General features: G+C 36.0%; 2 protein-coding genes across 3 annotated transcripts in view; one reads left to right on the plus strand and one right to left on the minus strand.

The window, feature by feature from the left end:
• Positions 1-534: 534 nt before the first annotated feature.
• LOC117420090 (D(2) dopamine receptor-like) lies at positions 535-3,491 on the minus strand. The gene is made up of 2 exons (XM_034033608.3): positions 2,118-3,491; positions 535-684 (listed from the first exon to the last, which is right to left on the minus strand). The coding sequence occupies exons 1-2, from the start codon at positions 3,489-3,491 to the stop codon at positions 535-537; spliced, it is 1,524 nt and encodes a 507-aa protein (XP_033889499.3).
• A 1,944-nt stretch (positions 3,492-5,435) lies between these two features.
• LOC117419621 (cadherin-like and PC-esterase domain-containing protein 1) overlaps positions 5,436-19,175 on the plus strand; it is a 76,611-nt gene continuing 62,871 nt past the window's right edge. The window contains exons 1-3 of one of the 2 annotated variants that reach the window (XM_058986025.1): positions 5,436-6,443; positions 13,903-14,089; positions 18,781-18,878. In XM_058986025.1, the coding sequence (XP_058842008.1) occupies positions 6,156-6,443; positions 13,903-14,089; positions 18,781-18,878 (573 nt within the window). In that variant the 5' untranslated portion in view covers positions 5,436-6,155. The remainder of the gene's footprint in view (positions 6,444-13,902; positions 14,090-18,780; positions 18,879-19,175) is intronic. The other variant, XM_058986024.1, reaches the window with a different exon arrangement.

Here is a 19,175-nt window from a genome sequence, read left to right on the forward strand (position 1 = left end):
GCGATGGAGGCTGAAGCTGGATCTTGAGGTGAGTTTGTGTTCTCGTTATATGCGCGACACACATATTCAAGTCCGTTTTCATCCTTTTTGATCTGAAAAGATGTTTTTGTTAGTTGTCGGACACCCTTGCGTCCAAGTCGTGCCAGATTAAGTTGAAGATCAAACCAGATGTTAAGACTTCTACTGTTAAAATACCTATTTAGTCCAGCTCTGCATTATAAAACTGGAGACTGAGTACTGGTCCCCAATTGAACTTCTTGCACTGGCATAAAATTCCCTTAATGTTGAGATTTTCTTTACTTATTTCCCTAAAATGAATGTCTTTTTTTTTTTTTTAAGCCAGTCTTTAAGTACATTAACAGCCCATGTTGTAGTATTTTGTAGTGTTTTTTTTTTGTTTGTTTAGTATCTTGTTTTCTTCTATTTTATTAGCTGTACCTCATCTACTGTGATTTGTCTACTCTTGACTGTTGCTGGTGCACCTTTATTTATATTTTGGTGCATATAAATAAAATATGAAAAGTATATTAAGGCTTAAGACCTTGAACACAAACTTAAGATGAATTTTGCATGCAGCTGTTTAAATTCTGATCGGAATTGTGGGTTTACAACCGCGTAGGTTATAGGGTCTGTGGCTGCAGTCATACAGGTCACTGCCATAGCAAAGATTTCCACTTCTCCAATCTGAAAGAAATGTATAAACAGGTTATGTTAGCTGATGTACTAAAGAAAGCGCCATGGTCCCTGTGCAAATGTTCTACAACCATTGTCCCAAAATTAGTTTGTCGTTAACTTTAGTTTATTATTATTATTATTTATTTCTTAGCAGACGCCCTTATCCAGGGCGACTTACAATTGTTACAAGATATCACATTATACATTATTTCACATTCTACAGATATCACATTATTTTTACATACAATTACCCATTTATACAGTTGGGTTTTTACTGGAGCAATCTAGTACCTTGCTCAAGGGTACAACAGCAGTGTCCCCCACTGGGGATTGAACCCACAACCCTCCGGTCAAGAGTCCAGAGCCCTAACCTCTACTCCACACTGCTTCTTATAAGTGAATTAATTCATCATTCCACAATACAGCACCATGCTCACCATACCCTTGTGCAGTACCCTCGTGCACACTACTGTTTTGTAAATAGTTTTAACACAGTATGTTGGCCACTTTGGACAACAATAACTTTAGCAGTTTCAATTGTACAGGAAAACTGATGAGAATACATTCAACATGGAGAACAGGTTTCAGTAGTAAAATAAATTAACCTGGAGGCTTAATAGTGCATAATGGGAATCTCCAAACAACGTCATACTGAGAGCCTAAACCCTAAAATGTTTCATTCAGCTGTTAAGTCCTCACACTTATGCAACTCATTATTGACATGGATGGGGGTCATCCATCATTTTACCATTGATTTCTGTTCCCTGTGGTCTGATTAACATGTTCCTAAAAGAGTTATGTACAATAAAAGTTTGCAATTGCTGTACAAAGTGGCAAATAAACGGTTATATATATATATATTATTTATTTCTTAGCAGACGCCCTTAGCCAGGGCGACTTACAATTGTTACAAGATATCACATTATACAGATATCACTTTATTTTTACACACAATTACCCATTTATACAGTCGGGTTTTTACTGGAGCAATCTAGGTAAAGTACCTTGCTCAAGGGTACAACAGCAGTGTTCCCCACTGGGGATTGAACCCATGACCCTCCGGTCAAGAGTCCGGAGCCCTAACCACTACACTACATATATATATCTATAACTCTATCTATCTATCTATCTATCTATCTATCTATCTATCTATCTATCTATCTATCTATCTATCTATCTATCTATCTCTATCTATCTATCTATCTATCTATCTATCTATCTATCTATATCTATATCTATGGCTGTATGGATGTAGACCTATAATAATGACTCTACAGATAGTCCAATTTTGTATATTATTGGCATTTCAATTTAGTGTGCTCTGTATTTTTTATATCGTGTAAATCTGGATGCAATTTTGGATACCATGCCCATCTTGGCTGCTTTGAAACAGTGACATACAGGCAGAATATACTGGTATTAACAAAAAAGAATAAACTTACCGTGGATTTGTTTTTGTAAATGAAGAAATTAATAAGAACAGACAAGATCAGTGGTATCCAGAATGCAAGAAAGGTGAGGATTATGTATCCGGAGCGCTTTGCCAATTTGCCTTCGGTTTTCTTTTTTGTTCTTTCTCTGTTGGAAGACGGCATCATACACACAGCTCCAGCAATTTCTCCAACTGGATTTTCTACAACAGGTAATGTTGGAAGGCAACCTGTGGCTGAAACTTCCCCCAGCGGTAAAGATGCGAGGCATTCTGCTGTTCGACCTTCTGCAGGTAATACTGAAGGACAGTCTGTTGTTTTTTCCACAGTGGATCCCCCTGGTTCTGAAATTTTGACAACAGGAAATTCTGGAGGGCAGTTGGCCGTAGGATCTCCCGCTTCTGATAATACGGTGTCACTGTCACAACAAGGTGTTTCCGTATCTTCCATATCTATTACTGAACAATCTACAGAAACAGGCAACGCTTGACAAGTTGGCGTTGGATCTTCCAAATTTGTCGACGTTGCCTTAAATTCTGCTGCTGGACCTTCAGTATGTAACGATGCTGAGTTCCCCGATTGCTTTTCCTCGTGTGTCTGGTTAAGTTCTGTAGGTATGTTAACATCCTTACAGTTTATGTTGTCCATTACCTGAAACGTTTTTAAAACTGGTTCCTTGGTCTTATCGGCTAGAGACGGGGGGGTTCCGTTGTCAAAAATCTTTTTGGCATGGGTTCTCACGAGGAAAAAAATACGGAGATAGAATCTTGTAATCAGACTCAACGTTACAAACCAAACTGGCACCAAGATGTAAAGTCCAAATGCGTCATAGTAAGTTAGATCTATTGAAAACCCTCTACATTTTACATAAACAGGTGTGCTCTTAACAAGCGTTACACTTATAATTGAAATCAGTGTAGCTAGAGCCCATGTAAGTGGTATTGAAATTTTCACTCTTTTTTTTCTTTTGCTTGTTTTAAAGGGGTGCGCTATAGCTTGGTACCTCTCTGCGCTGATGCTTGCCATAGTAAAAAGTTGGACACAGCTGCTGAGGGAAAAAGTGAAGACCTGTGCATGGCATAACACAATCCCCAGATCAAATCCATTATAACCCAACACATCTATAATTATGAGTAACGGACAATCAATAAAACATCTCAGGAGGTCACTGACTGCAAGATTTACAAGAAGCGCGTTGGTTGGTGTTTGGAGAGATTTCTGTCGATACACTGCCCAGATTACCAAACCGTTCCCAACAATGCCAGCCAAAAAGGTGAACGACAGAACACAACAAGTAGCCGCTATGGATAGGAAGCTGAAATCCTCATACACAGGGGTAAAGTTTCTTTTTACCCATACATGATCTATTTCATATAAGACGTCCATGCTTCAACGGGTGCTGAAAGCAAGCAAAAAAAACCAAACATATTCTTTCTGTGCGATGTTGAGTATTTTTACAGTAATCTAGTCTTTATAAACGCAATTCCCGGTTGAAGTATAAAACAAAGAAATACATCTGTATAATGTTTATGGGCCGTGTTTTCCAATAAGAAGTAAATACAATTCTGTGCATCTGGATAAAAGCGCACTGTATTTACCAAAGCAAGATACAGGTTCCCTAACCAATAAAGTAAGTACATTTGTATTAAAATCAGTTTACACCTGATTCTGCTATGATTGGCAAATCAAGCATCTGACGTAGATTACATCGTAATTTAATTATTTTATAAGCATCCCTTGAGAAACAAAGCTCTGGGGATTTCTTGTTATTCCAGTACTAAAATGTGAAACAAGCAATCGAAAAGCATTGTTGGTGTGGTCACCTGTAATACTATTTTGTTGATTATATCTTAATAGTAGCACAGACAACCCAAATATTGTACAAGTTTATAATGTCCCTGCATAAACAATGAAGAACTATGAAATGATCCACATTTCTTGTATGCTACTATATTTAAATGCATTGTTTACGACGCGACATACACATATTTAATAAATTATAGTTGAAACTGAATTAGTTTATGCAGGTTTTTTTTTAATTATATATATATATATATATATATATATATATATATATATATATATATATATATATATATATATAATTAAAAAAATTACTTACCTGTAGGGGGCATATGAGTATTAAAAAAAAAAAAGCATATCCAACCAAATTCAGAGCCTACCAGAATAACCTATGTCCAATGTCCTAATTTCTGGTTTGTTTGGTACAGACCTCCCAAACCCACTGTATGAAAAATGTCCATTTGTCCTAATTCTGTCCCCACTCTGGTCCTAATATTTGTGGTACATTTGACGTAGTGTCTGGAGTCCCTCAACCTATGCTTATTACTTTAAGAATATGGTATTCTGGCCTGTTATATTTCTGTATGGATGCACATACCACATTCTGATGTTTTTCACTCTCACCCTCACACTAACCCTATCAATATATCTTATTTGTCATGTTATTATTCTGCTGTCAGATTTCATATTTATATTAGATTCATTTCAGTGTCATATACAGGGGTTACAGTTTTGTTCAATGGCTTTCAGCACCCCCACTATAAAAATTGTTCCAGCACCTCTGTCAAACTCTGTTTGGGAAATTGTAATGTTAAACTTGGAAAATTAAACCCAAAAATCAATTTGGCAGATTTTGTTTTTCTTACAGCCAATATATCAAACAATATAACATTGCACAAGCCAGTATAATAGTGTGTGTTATGTTTTTATAATAATAATAATAATAATAATAATAATAATAATAATAATAATAATAATAATAATAATAATAATAATAATAACTTTTTTCTACATGGTCATGTAGGCTAGTATATGTAAGTATTGACAGTATTTATAAAAAAGACATACATGACATACACAAACATGCATATAATTAAGACCAGTAATAATTGCTGCGGTGTCTCACAATTAGATTGTAGTTTACATTCAAATATAATCCCTTGCTGTATGTGTACACACCTTCTCCTGTACACTCTTGTTAATTCTCCAAAAATAGTTTCCTCCTCCTTGCCCCTAAATGTGACCCTGATATCTAAATGAGTATGTTCCTTATGCAATAGGTTATGCATGGCATTATCAAGCCCTGTTCTCGCACAGACAAGAAGAAACGCTTTTCTTAAACAAATACGTTTCTCTACAACTCAGCAAACTTCTTAAGTGCATGTACTGCCAGTTTAGCAACATATACCGTAGAATCACTTTCTTGCAGCACAACAGCAGCGTTTTCCTCCTCATCAGACAATAATGTGACTGTCACAGCACTGAGAGGAAGTAACTGTTTACATTATAGGGATTAATTCAAACCAGGTGGATCGGCGGGTTTTGCACATTTCGAGTCTACACATTTGGATTTCACAAGACAGGGGGACACATTCATCGCTATCTACGAATAAAACACTAAATAAACATATTATTGTGATAAAATATAAGTTTTTTTTCTACTTTTTTGGGGACTTAAAAGTAATGGATCCACGTAAACTGTTCCTGTCAAATCCACGAAGGGAAGGCGTGTGATTAGCCGGAGTCATGAGGCAGGGCTGCTCAGGGTGGTTTTAATCGTCAAACCATCGGAGGCTCTTTTCTCTGAAGTGGAAAAAACTTTTTCCTGCTCAGCCACGCTACAGACTGGTATGCATAAATGTAGCTACTACTACTGTAATAAACTGTCGCAGAAGGATACAACTGATTTCGTCAGTGGATTTATTTTGGCAAGCTGAACAGAGTGCGACAGAGTTAAGAAAAAGGAGGATCCTTACAGTGCAATTGAAGACTATATATATATATTGGATTTCTTAAAACAAAAAAATAAACCACGATTATATATGCTTGTACTACAAGTTGTTTATTCAAATAAAAGTATTACAGTATGTCTGTCTGTTTAAGACATCTACAAAAATATAACTGGTGTTTTGGCAACTTAAGGGTATTTCTTCTCTTCAAAGTGCCATTTCACAGAAAATAATAATGACTCACTTTTGAATATTGGGTCTGTACTGTATATTTTGAGTTGGATACAGAAGTGGATACATGTGTGTCTTATTCCCTGCTTCTGGAGTTTTAAAAGCAGTGGAAATGTTTTTTCGTCGGCTCCTGTTGTGTCGTCGTAGTTGCTGTTGTTCACGTCCCGTGCTACTTTTAGGGGTAGCAATCTGTCTTTTCTATCAAACCCTAATGATAGCAAGGGGACGTTTTAAATCGACTATGGCTAACAGTAACGGGTCAGCGGAGACACCAGAGGGCCGACTGAACGAAATATTCCCAAGGAACCAACCGAGTCTATTTGCTTTGCTGGATGGTTTAAAGAACGTAACAGACGTGAGTATGCAAGCCTGCCAATTTATGCATGTAGTAGGCTATATACTGGAACTTATTCTTGTGACTACAGAGAAACGTATTCGAGTGACTACAGGCTACTCGACCACATCATAAATTGAGCATTTTAAGGAATACAAAAGCATAACCGTTTATATTTTATTTAATTTCAAACCACTACAGTTAAAAGCACACACTATTTGGTCACATAGTTGTTTTGGAATGTGGTGAGGTGAGGGCAGAAGAAAAATTAATTAGAACACAGTTGTTATTCCACAAATACTGCAAAACATTAATTAGCAAGATCCTGATTTTGCTGATTAATATGAACTTGAGCCAAATCACACAAGTCATTACTTGATGTATATTAAATGGTGCATGCTTTCAGAATACAGCTCCAGGGCTATTCCTGCACTAATACACCTTAAAATAGATTTATAAAACACCTATTGCTTTGGGGTTATCAGCTATGTTTTGAAACAACCAGTAACAGAAATGTTCAGACAGGGTAAAAAAAAAAAAAAAAAAATGTGTTCAGGAAATGAGTACACCGTGTAACAATTTTTATTTTTTTTTGGTTCCTGGGTAGTAAGTGTTATTTCCTAATTGCTTATGCCTCAAAAGTATAGAAAATGGCTATTATTCCCCACAAACTTTGCTTTTGTGACCAGGACAGTGATATTTTGAAATGTACCTATTTCCATTGAGAAAACGGGCGAATTTGTGTCTTTTCGTTCACATAAAGTCCGAAAAAAACAACATATGAATCCAAATTAACATGTATTTATACTAAAGTAATACAAAAATGACTGCAAAAGATTTAGAAGTGAGTAGTTTTTTTAGATTTACGATTATACTGTAAATCACTTTCACGAATCAGCCCCCAAATGTAGTCTCCCATCATGTTCTCGCTATACTGTCCTTGGTAGCGGCGTTCAAAGTCCAGTATATCCTGGTGGAAGCACTCACCTTGCTCCTCCGAGTACGCTCCCATGTTCTCCTTGAATTTATCAAGATGAGCATCAAGGATATGGACTTTGAGGGACATCCTACAGCCCATTGTGCCGTAGTTCTTCACCAGAGTCTCAACCAGCTCCACATAGTTTTCGGCCTTGTGATTGCCCAGCAAGCCCCGAACCACTGCGACAAAGCTGTTCCAGTGGTGGCATCAGCACCTTCCGGTGGTCCCAGCCGTACTCATCATACTTCAAGGCGTCCAGCAAGGTCTTGATGCTGTTGTAATCCTCTTTGAGGTGCACCAAGTGAGCCAGGGGAAGAGACAGGTACTTGTTACCATTATGGAGCAGCACGGCTTTGAGGCTCCTGGATGAGCTGTCAATGAAGGACAGTATAACGAGTACATGATGACTACATTTGGGGGCTGATTCGTGAAAGCGATTTACAGTATAATCGTAAATCTCGAAAAACTACTCACTTCTAAATCTTTTGTAGTCATTTTTGTATTACTTTAGTATAAATACAAACTAGCTTCATCGATTTAGTGTGGTATACCTTTCTTCGTCAGTATCGTATAAGAAGGTCATATTTTGTTACATTTCTACAGTACAATCCATTCTTTGTCAGCTTATCTGTCCTTTGGCTTTCATGGATGTTATCCCATAAACAGTCAAATGATAGAAGAGGAAATTGTGTTGCTCAGTCACAAATTTTACATTGCTTTCATTAAATAAGCATTTACACAGCAGCGTTTACTGCTTTTTTTCTGTGGGTTACAATTTAGAAAAAAGTCATATATTGCATGCTCAACAAAAGCTAGACATGAGAGATATGTGTGCAAAATCAGCCTTCTTTATTGCCTTTTGGTTATTTCTGAAAATATATAAAGCATCAGTATGTTTTTTGCCAGTTTGCCAGTTTTACAGTATTAAGATGTTTTTTTTTCCCCCATTGCAGAAGAATCGGGAGCAATCTATGACGTGAACAAACTTGTTTTTAGAAATGATTAAAGATGAAAGCATTTTAAATTTAACCCTAGAATTTAACATAATTAGGATATTTAACAATGATTAAGTCTTGATCCTACTACAACCTTGGCTACAGTTCCAATGTTTAAAAAGGGGACATGGGGTAAATTGTGACATCTTTATGGTGAATACAAACTGTAGTAAGCATTGAAAAATACTTGTATTTGTTTGTGAATAGCTGTCTGAAAGGAAAAATGCCAAAACAAGTGAACACACTTATAAAAGGTCCCCATAGTAAAAACATAGCAAAATATAATAAAGCAAATTGAAAGTCCAGAGCAGGGGTGTAGATTTGATTGCCAGTAGTAGACATGTTTTATTATTTTAAATTATTATTTTTTTTTTTTATTCCTTAGCAACCATAGATAATGATAGTTTATCATTGGGTCTGGACTACTCACATGACCCACCCACACATACACATACACAGGAGAGAAGGTTTGTGTCGTGTGGGAAGTTGTGAGGTGGGCTTAATTAGGGCAGGGTTTCATCATTTAGCATCAGTAGGCTCTCTGGTGCTAAACTTTCAAAACAGTTTACCACCCAATTTTCAAAACGAGTTGCACCCCTGACAGAGAGGTATGGTAAAGTATATAAAAAAAAAAAAACATGGTAACCCCATTACAAACTATGTATGGTAAATGCATAGTATTGCCATGGGAAAAGTAATTATACTTGTTCCTGCTATACCATTAAATGGTAGTGACATGCAAGAGAACTCTATGTGAAAATAAGATTTTCTCTCACAGGGAAATTCTGAACACATATTCGTTGTAGACTATAATAGGATATCCAGCACAGTTTTTGTCAAAGTTTGACTCCCAGTCCATTGAATTAAGGGTACATAAAACAAAACTGTGAACAGCTATGCGAGCGTTAGAAATACTAGGAGGACAGGAAGAGTGTACTGTAAGGTTATGTAACGTAATCCCTCTTGTTGAGACTGGATTGAGGTTTATTTCTGTGCTGTGATCCATTTGAACGTATTCCAGGATCTGACTCAGATAAGACCACAAGAAGCATATAGGAAACCGACTTTTTAAGTTTTTTTGACAGCCTAGGCTTGCAAAGTTAATTTTAACACTAGATACATTGTGATCTTAATCATATAACAACATTGTATACTAGAAGTATCACAGAAGTCTATAACAATATATTTATATCTTGTACATGCAAGTCATTTTATTCTTGGATACAGCTGTAACAGAAAGCCACATCCTGTGACAGAGGAGGAAACTGCTGTGCATACTGCTGAGTTTGATTTGTCTCTGTCTTTCTACAACAACATTAAGAAAAATGTGCAGTGTTATTTTTAGAAAACAATAAATACACAACCATAAAGGGACTTGTACTCTCAATAATCAGATCTGAATCTGCTAGGATGTATTTTGTTAGAATTAGCTGGCAAATGCAGGAATGAAATGCGAAACAGATTACTCCACACCCATGCCATGGATATAGTCCAGAAATAAACAGTGCATATTAAGGGATATATGACTGAGACAAAGTGCGTGCTACACTTGAAAAAAAAAAAAAAGGTTAGCTTTATTGACAAGGTAAAGAAGAACAGGAAGATGAGCAGTAAAAAAAAATGTTATGCCTCATAAAATCTGTTTTCCTTTGTTTAAAATTCTGCACCGGCTAGGAGCTTGTTTAAATACACGGCCTGTGGCAGTATGTATAGTGCAAGGAGAGACAGAGAGAAGAGATATCTTTGAGATTGGAGGTTTATTTATAGCATACTAAATGGCTGAGAAGTCTCAGGATTTAATAACATCTAATTGCCCAGATCATGTTAAGAGACTAATTATGCGTAATTTCAATAGACTAATAGCACAAAGGGACAAATATTTAATAAACTTTCTATTTCTTAAAATATGTATGCAGTCAAATACAATGAATACAATGAATACAGTGCGCAGGCCCAAAGGGAGTGCAATAAACAAATATCAACACACACTAAACTACTGTAAAGTAACGACTGTACACATAAATCCATCACACTTACTGTATGGCACATCAGATCACAGATGCATACTTCATATTTGCAGGGTTAAATTTCCATATAAACAAAAACCTTGGGTGACATTTCCCGACGATCTTGGCCATGACCTTCAACCTAAAATGGCTGTCATATTGGCCATGTGTTTGTTTAGATTTTTTGAAGATGGCTTATCATTTGGTACATGACTGTATCATATGATTCTCTCAGTCAAGTTTGATGGTTGGAATGGGTTGGTGTAAACTCAATTCATTTTACCATTATGACGACAGAATCAGCAGCCAAATCCCTGTGTAACAATAAATGTGTTCTTGTTCTTTTGGGGTTTTTTTACACTAGAGAACATGTTTCACTGATTTGAAAAAAAAAAAGCTTAAATAGTTTGCTTTATTAATATGTCCCTACATGGGCAGAAAGAAAATGAAACACTGTTTTGTACAGCTTCAATCAATACACCTTCTTTAGTCTCAGTTATCCGATTATTTATATTGAAAATGGGCCAAATTTGCCTTCTGTTTGGTCTAGTGAACATTTCCCCATTCCTTTTGCAGTTTAATTGCACCTAAGTTGTTTTCGTATTAGTTGTTTAACTTTTATAACTTTGAATTCCTTTCTAAAAACAATTTATGGAAATGGGGCCCAAAAACATACAGCAGCCTTTTTATTGATTTAAAAAAGCAGAAGATCTTCATCCTGTCACCCTAAAACCAGCTCGATCTCACACCTCTTTTCATTGGGTTTTTATTGTTTCAGGCTATGTTTATAAAGCAATCAATAAATAATACCTGGTATAAAACACTAAGAAATAAAGAGTTAAAAGGCTGGTGCTGATAGCTGAATTGAAAACCTGTCTTTATGTTGACTGCTAGTTTGTAACAGTTCCATTTTGATTTTTCCTGGTGTACAGAAGATATGCTTGTTAATTACATACTCCATTTCCATGAATACTATTTTTTTATATAGAACTACAAGTGGGACTAGATTGCATTCCATTTTTTATTTTTTATAGAGATATCCTAGAATTTTTGTAAATTGTTTATTTTTGATACAGTGCATTATTCCTTAACAGTCAAATCAAATGAGTAGGTATGATAAATGACATGTCTGAGAGCTGAAGCCAGAAGGAATTGTTGTTTTGGGATTTCATGCTGTTTTGTTTGATGTGGTGTGTTACACACATGGCAACATTTATTTATACTTAGAAAAATGTCATACAAAGTACTGCAGTCATGTACAAACATGTGTTTTAGTTTTAATAAAGAAAGTGCAACAGTAGCAGGGAATTTTATTAAAACAAGCAAAAAGTAAATGCAGTTTTAATGCAGAAAACATCTTGTCGGCTGCACTACTTGTTTACTGCATTTCTTAAATGATGAATTTCTTACTAAAGTACTTCCTTTCAGGAAAACTGGCTTGGCTTTAATATACTGATACATTAGCAAGAATGTAGATTATAAAGTGCAGTAGTCTGTATGTTTTTATGGATCATGCTTATGTTTTAGCTTTTGTATTGACTTTGTATCATATTTCTTCTAAGGAATTAACAGAAAGGCGTGTGCAAAGTTTGTGGGAGACGAAATAGAAATTAGGCCTAATGAAATTAAGTTGAATGTTGAATTTTCAGATTTGTATTTAGGAACTGACTTTTCATCATCATTGGAATAATAATTGAAATGTTGTCTGTATGAAATTATTCCATATTGTATTTGTTACCACTTGTAAAATACACACAACCAGATTGAACAGCATTAGTCCTGTAAGGTGTTTTCTACAAGCTAAGTATATTTTGCTCACCAAAGCTATTGTCAATCCTGCCATTGGACTAGAATGTGATAATCATGGTACTGTTGCAGCAATATTCTGTCAGCAGAAGATTCTCTGAACTGTGTCAGTATGCTCACTGAACTGCCAGGCTGCAGGGGTCATGACATGTTTTGTAAGGAGGGGTCATGACATGTTTTGTAAGCATCCAGATTTAGGAATGTCATAGTAGTAGTCAAGGATATAGAAATATCTTAGCTAATGCCTTGTCTAAATTGCTGTTCTATACATTTGAGACATTGAATTATATAAATAACATAAAATGTAAACAAATTAGCTGCCTTCACATGCCACAAGTACACTGGAATGATCACACAGGGCACGCATAGTTCAGGATGATAATAGACTCTGTTATTCAAAAGAGTGAGATTACGTAGAGGGATGTGATTCCATTACTGTTCTGACGTACTATGGTTTGAATGTTATCTGGTCGTTTGCCTTTCTTTATATAAATTACATCTAGAAAGTGTCAAGAAACAGGAAATTCATTTCAGAATTTACTTATTGAATACATTTGGAGTATTATATTTATATTTAGACTCTGGTTGTAATATACAATGAATGTGCACTGAGTGACAGAATCCAATAAAATGAAGTGTGCCATCCGTACATAGAGAAGAATGTTACATTAGTTCCTGAATTGCAACTATGTCGGCCGTTGAAACACTATACTGCAGTACTTGAATGGTTCACTCACACAAAGTTTGCAATAGATGTACTCTGTTATCAACCCTCCCTCTTCCGCACAACCTCCCACCAGAAGGGGTTATTTCTGTAGTGTCTGATTTGCCTTGGGAAATGGAGCCAGAGAGACAGCAGCAATAAATGTTTCAAATTGCAGTTTGCTTTTTCTGTGCTCCTGCCAGTGTGGCTAGCAACAGACATCATGACCCTGTAAAACTTGTACAGGGAAAATGAAAGGAAATGATTCTATGGGGGAACAAGATATTGAGTCGCAAGTGGTTCATCTGAACCTTCAAGATCAGCATGCAGTCTCTTTATTGATCTATATAAAGTAATTCCTTTACGGTTGTTTTTCCTTTGAGAACTTAGATACTTTGTCAGGTTTTTTTTTTTTTTTGTATTTTGGAAGGGGTCAGAGAGTGTTGGAAAATGTCAATAGCAAACACCGTTTTGTGGAGAAAAACACCCATTGAAGTTACTTGACAGCTCGACAAGAATGAATGTAAAAACATGACAAACCTGGATCAATGTGCAGCCTAAAATTGTGACGTGAATGCAGTAAAGGCAAGAGCAAATCGCCTACCCCTTAAAACAGCCAATGTGATGGCGTTTCAAGCAGACCAAATAGTATGACCTATTTAGTCATTCATATATCTCTGGCCATTGACTTTCATTGAGATTTCAACTTCTGTTATGCTGCGATAACGTACAGTTTTGATGAACAAACTTCACAGTGGGTCAGTCTATTGACAGCATAGTAACAGCAGCCTGTTGCCAAGCCGATTTGGTTGAAGTCAAACTCAGAGTGGAAGCAGAACTGTTTCCACTCTGACTGTATCTTTTAATAAAATCCAGGACCTTAGACAATGACAGACAGCTAAGACGTGGATTATAAAAACATCCGATTTCCTAGATTGCATCCACTTAGAACACTCTCCTAACAACCTTGGTTTCTCTCTCCTCTTACCAGGTTGAATATTTTCACAGTACGCAGGCTGGAGTCCTGAAGAAAGCAGTTCTGTTACCTGGGCAGCACCCGGCGAGTGAAACAGAGATCCAGCTCTATCGGCGTGTCTTTGCACAGCACGGGTATTTGGTCAGTGTGTCAAGATTTGCTGAGAAGAGCCACATCTTCAAACAAGAAACCAATGAGCAAAGTAAGAAAATAAAGGTTTTACAGGGTGTGGATTATAACTAGAATGGTATATCTTTGTATCGCAAATTAATATGAAAAAAACAAGCAAGCAGTCAACATATTTTCATAATAATGAAAAGGTGACTGTTTATAAGGCTCTTTGCGTTAGTAAGAAAATCATAGTTTTTAAAGAATCTTAGAAATAGCTTACTACAAGTACTAGTACTAATACCACCTCCACCACCACCACTACCACCACAGTACTAATAGAACATTACTGTTGATGTTGGGTATTTGATGCTCAGAACAGTAGCTTAATATGAGTCCTAAATACTGGTGTTAACTGGACCTTACCTCTGCTTGCCTAAAGCTATGTTGGTATAAATATATGTATGGCCTGTGACTTGAAACATCAGAGTTCACGGGACAAGTATTTCTTGTATTGGAGAAGTGTAACAAGTGCCACAAGTGACAATCTAAAAATGTAATAAAAGCATTTGCAATGTAACTTTTCAGATTCCAAAATGACATGTGCTGCTGTATAGCATGTGTCTACACATACATAATTAGCACTGTGTTATGTTCACACACATGTTGTTTTTTTTTTTTTAAAAGGGGAATCAGTTTATTTTCAAACATGAGTTTAGAATTTAACAGATAGCTTGTGTTCTCGTCGTACAGGTGGTGGCACAGCTGTGAATGTCATAGGCCCTGCCCTTCAGTGTTTCATAAATTAACCTTCTTATAATATCTAGCAGTGCCTATTGTGATCAGCTTTGCCAGAGGAGGATTTTTCTAACAACACACAGATTAATTTATTTATTTTATACCAATCTATGAATACTGTATATCTGACTCCTCCATGAATAGTAATTTGAATATATTAGGTTAAAATGGTTCTTCAGCTGTGCTTTAATCAGTTACAATATATAATATTACTATTGCTGTTTACCAGGCCTTATTTAGAAAAAATTCCAGCGTCTTCTGAAATGATTTGTTCACAGCTTTACTCACTTAGGCCAGATATTTATTCTCCAGATGTATTACCTTCTGACTATGGTTTATTATTTCAGCTCCTTGTTTGACTTAATTAGCAGCATAGTTCTTTTAAATCATGTTTATAGCTTTATAGAGAGAATTGGCCATTTCTTTTAGAGTTCACTTAAATTAACCAATTAGTGAAGTTGCAGATCTAGAAAACATATGTAACATTGTCCTTGAATTGTAACAATCTTAATAAAAAGTTAATTCTACATGTTAATTTTCTTGCCTAAATAGAATGATTATGAAAAGCTACTCATAATAGTATCAATTCTGGAAATTAATAGTTCACCAGTTTTGTAGGTTGGTATTGTGTATAGTAGTTATTTTCCTGAAAAGCTACATGTTAAAAGGATGGCCTGGTAAACAAGATGTCGCCAGACTTACTAGTCATGTAAAAGTTGCATCTGTTAAATGGAATGGATAAGTATACCTGTCAAAGACTGTCCAGTTAGTTTTGTAACCATATATCTGAGGTCCCTAACTGGAGTTTATCACTGACATGTGAATTAAAAATGTCTGGCAATGCATTTTGTTTTATATTGCCAGCAGCATGTCTTTGTAAGCCCCTTTCAAACTCCCTCTTTCAATTTGCCTTTGAAAGGTATATTATCATATACCCTCCCTGAGGGAAAAGAAATATTTCAAAGTGTGCAACACGTGTCCATGTTTCAAAGGTATTCCATTCCCAGTATAAACAAAGCCCCCCACTTCAGTTCACTTTACCCTGCTTTTCTAATATACCTAATAAGCAAATAACACTCCCTGGTGAACCTTACATTCATTACACAACTGCACAAGAAGCCCAATGTCTGGTTTCTTTTCCAAAGAAACTAAAGTGTTTCCTTTGGTGGCTCTAGCAGAATAGCAACCAGATGTGTCATACAATTGGCTCACTGCCTTTGAGTGTTTATAAGACTTACGGGATGAATGTATCAATCTTTTTCCAGGACCAGTTTTTAAAATGAAAAAAATACATTTTCAGGGGTTAGCATTTAATATATGTATTATTATAATAAATCCCTGCTATTGTATCTCTTTCTCCAAAATATTCAGAATTATCTTACAGTTTCTGAGATAAATATATATTTCCATGATTCCACTATGTAACACAATTTTTGTTCCTGGGTAGTAAGTGTTATTTCCTAATTGCTTATGCCTCAAAAGTATAGAAAATGGCTATTATTCCCCACAAACTTTGCTTTTGTGACCAGGACAGTGATATTTTGAAATGTACCTATTTCCAATGAGAAAACGGGAAAATTTGTGTCTTTTCGTTCACATAAAGTCGGAAAAAAACAACATATGAATCCAAATTAACATGTATTTATACTAAAGTAATACAAAAATGACTACAAAAGATTTAGAAGTGAGTAGTTTTTCGAGATTTACGATTATACTGTAAATCACTTTCACGAATCAGCCCCCAAATGTAGTCTCCCATCATGTTCTCGTTATACTGTCCTTCATTGACAGCTCATCCAGGAGCCTCAAAGCCGTGCTGCTCCATAATGGTAACAAGTACCTGTCTCTTCCCCTGGCTCACTCGGTGCACCTCAAAGAGGATTACAACAGCATCAAGACCTTGCTGGACGCCTTGAAGTATGATGAGTACGGCTGGGACCCCTGGAAGGTGCTGATGCCACCACTGCACATCAAATTTGGCCTTATGAAACAATTTGTCAGAGCTCTAGATAAGGAGTCGGCAGCCTTCAAGTACCTTCAAGACTTCTTCCCTAAGCTGTCTGAGGCAAAGGTCAAAGCAGGTGTCTTCGTCGGACCACAGATAAAGAAGATCCTGGAGTGCAATGAATTCCCCAAGAAGCTCACTAGTAAGGAGAAAGCGGCTTGGAACAGCTTTGTCGCAGTGGTTCGGGGCTTCCTGGGCAATCACAAGGCCGAAAACTATGTGGAGCTGGTTGAGACTCTGGTGAAGAACTACGGCACAATGGGCTGTAGGATGTCCCTCAAAGTCCATATCCTTGATGCTCATCTTGATAAATTCAAGGAGAACATGGGAGCGTACTCGGAGGAGCAAGGCGAGCGCTTCCACCAGGATATACTGGACTTTGAACGCCGCTACCAAGGACAGTATAACGAGAACATGATGACTACATTTGGGGGCTGATTCGTGAAAGTGATTTACAGTATAATTGTAAATCTCGAAAAACTACTCACTTCTAAATCTTTTGTAGTCATTTTTGTATTACTTTAGTATAAATACATGTTAATTTGGATTCATATGTTGTTTTTTTCTGACTTTATGTGAACGAAAAGACACAAATTCGCCCGTTTTCTCATTGGAAATAGGTCAATTTCAAAATATCACTGTCCTGGTCACAAAAGCAAAGTTTGTGGGGAATAATAGCCATTTTCTATACTTTTGAGGCATAAGCAATTAGGAAATAACACTTACTACCCAGGAACCAAAAAAAAAAAAAAAATTGTTACACTGTGTTCTTAAGCTATGGAGAAAAAGCGCCAATTATGTTTAATTTAGTTTGTTTCATTTTTATCTATTCTTGCTGCTTGCTGAAAGGTAGGAATGCGGGCTGGTAAAAAATCTCTCCAGTTCTCTCCAACCGATAGATGAAGTTACGTAAAGAACAGCCATTGCGAAGGCAGTACCCTTATAAACGTTTACCATAGTAAATTTGCATGGTCATTTTACAGTTTTCCCCTGCTTTTCCCATGGTCATAATATGTATTTACAATAGTTTACCATGGTTTGCCATGTTTTATTTATATACTTTGTCATGTTTACCAATGCTTTACCATGATTTCACTATGCTTTATTACATTTTGCTATGCTTTTACTATGGGACATTTTTATAAAGGTAGAGGCAGGTGTTATACTTTCAATGGAGGGCTGTTAATTAATTTTAAATGTTTTTTTTGTTTTAATTATTATTATTGTTATGTACCACGTTTCAGTATTAATCATATTTACTCTTGTGTGGGGATAGTAGGCCGAGCGGCAGAAATTCACCAGATGGCATGCAAACAAATAGGTGGAGATTGAGTTTTACAGACTAGTTTCATGATGCAGATAAAAACGGTAGCCTGTTTACTGTATATTAAACATGGGAGTTCTTACAAGCATCTCATTAAATAATAGTATAAGTATAGACAAGAATGGTAACACAGTTAAAGCAAAACAAAACAGTGTCATTCATGTTAAATGCATTGTATAAACACACAGTAAACAGGAACATTCTGAAGGTGTGTACATTTAATGGAACTCCTGAGGGGCTTTTAGGCTGTCGTTGGACTATAAAAACTTGAGAAAAAAACAAAAGGCATTTCAACCATTTGAACCTGGATGAGAGAGGTAGCCCTCGACCACTCTGTAATCCAGCTGTCTTTCGTATTCAGTTTCCGTAATGCATAGTTTACATTGCAACGAAGATACACACAAGCTCACGTTTTTATTGTTATGTTTGCTGTCTTTTATTTACATTCTGAAAAACTGTAACATCTCCCTAATATGATCTTACCTCAGAGAGGAACTGGCAATGTGACTTAATGTTATAAATAGTTTATTAGATGTTTTATATAACTTTATCAAGACTCATAAGAAATGTTTGTTTGAATAAAAAGTCTTTGTCAATGTGTGTCATGCTGAATGTTTTAAATGTATGTTGATTCATTTTCATTTCTTTCCTCCTATAGATAACGTGGTTACCTGGGATATCCTGATTTGCTTACACAGTTCTGAAAGAAACTGTCCTAAAAGCGAAGACTTTGACAAACTAAAGCCTCATCAGAAGGTAAGAAAATACATTCTAGAGCATTGGCATACACTAATCTCCCACAAATATAAATTCAGAACTTCAAATACGATTTTTTGATGTATAAAATGGCAATATAAAGACTATAATAGGCCTCAGAGTTTTGTACCTTTGGCCAACAAAGATGAACCTGCTGACTCAGTTATTATTATTATTATTATTATTATTATTATTATTATTATTATTATTATTATTTATTTCTTAGCTGACGCCCTTATCCAGGGCGACTTAAAATTGTTACAAGATATCCCATAGTTAACACAAGGTTACTTAAGG

Source organism: Acipenser ruthenus, chromosome 14 (genome assembly GCF_902713425.1).
Source record: "Acipenser ruthenus chromosome 14, fAciRut3.2 maternal haplotype, whole genome shotgun sequence".
Lineage (NCBI taxonomy): Eukaryota > Metazoa > Chordata > Actinopteri > Acipenseriformes > Acipenseridae > Acipenser > Acipenser ruthenus.

Coding starts and splice junctions, on each gene's coding strand:
- LOC117420090 (XM_034033608.3), bottom strand. CDS start 3,491: ATGGACGTCTTATATGAAATAGATCATGTATGGGTAAAAAGAAACTTT. Junction 685..2,117: donor TTTACAAAAACAAATCCACG/GTAAGTTTATTC, acceptor CATTTCTTTCAG/ATTGGAGAAGTGGAAATCTT.